This window comes from Frankliniella occidentalis, unplaced genomic scaffold (assembly GCF_000697945.3).
Source record: "Frankliniella occidentalis isolate FOCC.00 unplaced genomic scaffold, Focc_3.1 Scaffold30, whole genome shotgun sequence".
Classification (NCBI taxonomy): Eukaryota; Metazoa; Arthropoda; class Insecta; order Thysanoptera; family Thripidae; genus Frankliniella; species Frankliniella occidentalis.
The window spans coordinates 1,612,971-1,615,627 of NW_026267160.1; the positions used below are offsets into that span (position 1 = coordinate 1,612,971).

General features: G+C 50.5%; 2 protein-coding genes across 3 annotated transcripts in view; one reads left to right on the plus strand and one right to left on the minus strand.

The window, feature by feature from the left end:
• LOC113208203 (uncharacterized) overlaps positions 1-2,657 on the plus strand; it is a gene marked incomplete in the record, with an annotated part of 47,802 nt that overhangs the window by 27,051 nt on the left and 18,094 nt on the right.
• The window catches only part of LOC113208218 (uncharacterized), a 16,441-nt gene continuing 15,492 nt past the window's right edge, over positions 1,709-2,657 (minus strand). The window contains exons 2-5 of one of the 2 annotated variants that reach the window (XM_052265744.1): positions 2,610-2,649; positions 2,368-2,502; positions 2,002-2,076; positions 1,709-1,890 (exon numbers count right to left, since the gene is read on the minus strand). In XM_052265744.1, coding sequence (XP_052121704.1) covers positions 1,723-1,890; positions 2,002-2,076; positions 2,368-2,502; positions 2,610-2,649 — 418 coding nt within the window. In that variant the 3' untranslated portion in view covers positions 1,709-1,722. Of the gene's footprint in view, positions 1,891-2,001; positions 2,077-2,367; positions 2,503-2,609; positions 2,650-2,657 lie in introns of those variants that run through there. The other variant, XR_008010952.1, reaches the window with a different exon arrangement.

The following is a 2,657-nucleotide window of genomic DNA, read 5'->3' on the forward strand; positions in this document are numbered from 1 at the left end:
ACGGGTAGGCATCACCGCACTACAGGAGTGCTGCACAGTACAGCCCACCCCGCCGGCGCTCTACGCTTCAATCACTCCGGAAGTAACACTTCGTCGAGGAGGAATAGGCCATGGATACTTCATCTGGAGCAGGAAGTGCTTTGTGACATTTATTGCTGAGCTTAACTTGAACTTGAAATTAAACTTTAACTTTAAATGCTCAGCTCTGTCAGGAAGCGCAAGGAGAGACCACCCGAAAGACAGCGTGAAGTGAGGCGCCTGGCGTGAGACGTGGGATGTGTGTGGTGGACAGGCATGCCAACCAAAACCGCGAAAACATTTTAATTTTAGCGCGCCGCAGGCCAAGGTAGACGCACATTTAGCTCAGCTTCACACGGTTTTAACGTGCGTCTACCTTGTTTATTTATTTACGAAATGTCGTCGGCGGGGGGCCATCGTGACCGATCGCGACGCGCTGTACCTGCTGACTTGTCCATGTGACCAGTCGCCGGGGTGCAATATTGTCACCCGAGACAGCGACAGGGGTCTCGAGGGGTCGAGGCGGACGGGGGTCAGGGCCTAGAGGGCCTGGGGGTGTGGGGCCTCGGGGCTCACGGGGCCGCGTCAGAGGCCAAAGGCAGAGCTGGATTTTGTCTCGCCTCCCGCTCGGCGTGGCCTTCCTGGCCCTGCTCGTGCTCGCCATCATCTGCTCTCGGCGGAGCTCCGCGGGAGGGGCGAGCAGCAGGAGGCGCGGGCCCGCGGAGCGAGCTGAGCCCGCGGCCGGGGTTGGGGCAGACGGGGGCCAGAGCCTCGAGGGCCTGGGCGGCCTCGGGGCTCACGGGGCCGCGTCAACGGAGGTGCGGATAGGGAGCTTGTGCTGCGTCTCGCGCCAATATGTAAAGTCCCCTTGTTCTCGCTACAACACACCCCGCACCGCCACGCCCATGGGTACACTCGCTCAATTCTTTTCAACTTTACCGGAATGCTTATCATGAACGCGTTGGTCAAGCGTCGTGTGGCTGGGAGGGAGAGTTAGGAAGAGAACAAGGAACAAGTAAAAAGGTTTTCAGAGCTCTATTTTATTAAAGTTGTTTTCTACATTATTACATCACAAATTCATGGTAGTTTTAAATGGTCCTTTCTGGGCCGGGCGAAGGGAGATTGTTGAATGAAAGAGGGATCGGGGAGTCCCCCCCCCCCCCACCATGCTGATAAACTCTTCCATTCTTTCAGAAATCACTCTTGCTTTTTCCAGATCGTCCTCTTGCTTAGTCAACTTTCTCATCATCTCTTTTCTTTCCTCCCCCCATTCTTCTCTTTCATCATCCCTTCGCACCTATTCTTCAATTCACCCCTTTCTTTCTTCAGCTCTTCGCAGTCCTTCTTACACTCGTCTCTCTCTTTCTTCCCCGCTACGTACTTCCTCGAATCTTTATTTTCTTTCTTCAGTCGTTTAATTTCTTTCTTCATTTCTTCTCTTTCATGTTCTGTCGCGTCTTTCTTCTTCCTCCAATCTTTATTTTCTTTCTTCAGTTGTTCCTTTTCTTTCTGCAGTCGTTCAATTTCTTTCTTCATTTCTTCTCCTTCATGTTATGTTGCCTGTTCCACCTGCCTGTCTTCCCAACCCCTTCTCTTGCGCATGCTGCCTTTCCACTGCCACCAACCGAGTCATCTCTTGTAAGGCCTTTCTCTCCGCCTCCTCTCTCCGGGTCTTCTCTTCTTCGCACTTCTTCTCCAGCTCGACTAACCTCCCGATCCTCCCGCTCTCTTCTCTTTCTCCAATTCTCTCTTCAATGCCTCAATTTCTTGTAGGTGGCCGTCGATTGCCGCCTCCGCTAGCTGCCTCAACTCCGTGGCACTCTTTATCACTTTCAGATAAATGCGCTCCATCGATAGACTGGGGTTGTCCTCCTGGGTAACAGAAAATAATATAATTTAGAAAAGCAGAAAATAAAATGATCAACTGCAAAGCTGCAAAGCTTTATTGACAACTCTATGTATGTACCGAAGTATGATATTTACCTGTACGTTTCGTTTGGGGTGGGTGTCGTCCAAGATTTCCTCTACACTTGCATTTCTTACATCGCCGTCTTCATTCTAAAAGTGGAGAGGAGTAAAAGAAAGTGTATTAGTGAACAAAATACCCAACAAGAAAAATACAGAAAATTGCACATTATGTACAGGGTGGTCCACAGATCCCTTCCTTTATTTTGCTTATACTGTACCGCATGCAGGCGTGCGGGCGAGCTTGCCTACCGTTTCTTACCACGGCGCCTTACGGCCCCGTGCGAGTATGCAACCCGCCCGCACGCCTGCATGCGGTACAGAATAAGCAAAGTAAAGGAAGGGGTCTGTGGACCACCCTGTACATCGAAGTATGATATTTACTTGTGCATTTGTCGCCTTATTCCTCTTGGATGCTGGGAGGCCTTTTGCTTCGGCCTGCTTCCTTTTGGACCGTGTAACCACGCAGTTGGTCGTCTCCACCTCCACTTGGACTCGAGCAGCCGTATGGTCTTCATTCTAAAAGTGATGAGTGAAAGAAAGTGAGTTAATAAAAATACCCCAACAAGAAAAATACAGAAAGTTGCACATTAAGCGGCACTTGGCCCAAAAAAAGACAAACTTACTTCTGCTGTGGGTCGTCCTTCCCAGTTGTTTGAAGCATCTCTGAAAAT